Genomic DNA, 917 nt, shown 5'->3' on the forward strand with positions numbered 1-917 from the left:
GGTACTTTAAAAATTTCATGAAACGGTTTGTATTATTCTTTAATTCTACTTTTCCATGAACTTTTTGAAGTACCCTTGTATATCTAAGGCCAAAACCAAACAAGGTGTCTTCAAGCTCTATGAAGCCTAATACTTGCTTGATTTATTAATCTGATTCTTAATATATATCTATGGAGGCAGAAGGAGAATTTGTATTTTATATTTAGATATTAAAAGTAATTCCTCTTCATATCAGCTGATAAGCATCGTGATACACCATGGCAGCAGCAGGAGCCGTAAAATGGGTGATACCAAAGAGAACTATCTTGAAACATTTATTTCCAATCCAAAATGGAGCTTTATATTGTGTTTGTCATAAATCTACGTATTCTTCTCTTCCAGATGACTATAATTGTAAAGTAGAGCTTGCTTTGACATCCGATGGCAGGACGATAGTATGCTACCACCCTTCTGTGGACATTCCATATGAACACACAAAACCTATCCCTCGACCAGATCCTGTGCATAATAATGAAGAAACACATGATCAAGTGCTGAAAACCAGATTAGAAGAAAAAGGTGAACAACTTAAGCAAGGACCCATGATAGAACAACTTAGCAAAATGTTCTTTACTACTAAGCACCGTTGGTATCCTCGTGGACAGTATCACAGACGTCGTATGAAACTGAATCCTCCAAAAGACAGATGACATTGAGGTTCTTGGGGAAATCAAAGAGACCTATGCGTCATTTGCCATTTGTCATCTGAGAAAATGCAATCTGGTGTATTCACTAGTATGCTATATAGTAAAATAATAATAGTAAAATGTCTTATATATTAGATGTGTATTTCTTTATATATTCTGTAATTCTGGATTTGACATTCTTATTTAGAGAAACCTATTGCATCTTAATTTCCTTTTGTGATCTTAAAATCT

The 917-nt window shown here is 34.4% G+C and overlaps 1 protein-coding gene across 1 annotated transcript; it reads left to right on the forward strand.

The window, feature by feature from the left end:
- The first annotated feature begins 210 nt into the window (after positions 1-210).
- On the forward strand, positions 211-713 carry LOC134381184 (large ribosomal subunit protein mL42). The gene has a single exon (XM_063101255.1). It carries the CDS (start codon positions 258-260, stop codon positions 687-689), a length of 432 nt encoding a protein of 143 aa, XP_062957325.1. The 5' UTR covers positions 211-257; the 3' UTR covers positions 690-713.
- Positions 714-917: the final 204 nt, after the last annotated feature.

The sequence above is a fragment of the Cynocephalus volans genome, chromosome 6 (genome assembly GCF_027409185.1).
Source record: "Cynocephalus volans isolate mCynVol1 chromosome 6, mCynVol1.pri, whole genome shotgun sequence".
In the NCBI taxonomy this organism is placed as follows: domain Eukaryota; kingdom Metazoa; phylum Chordata; class Mammalia; order Dermoptera; family Cynocephalidae; genus Cynocephalus; species Cynocephalus volans.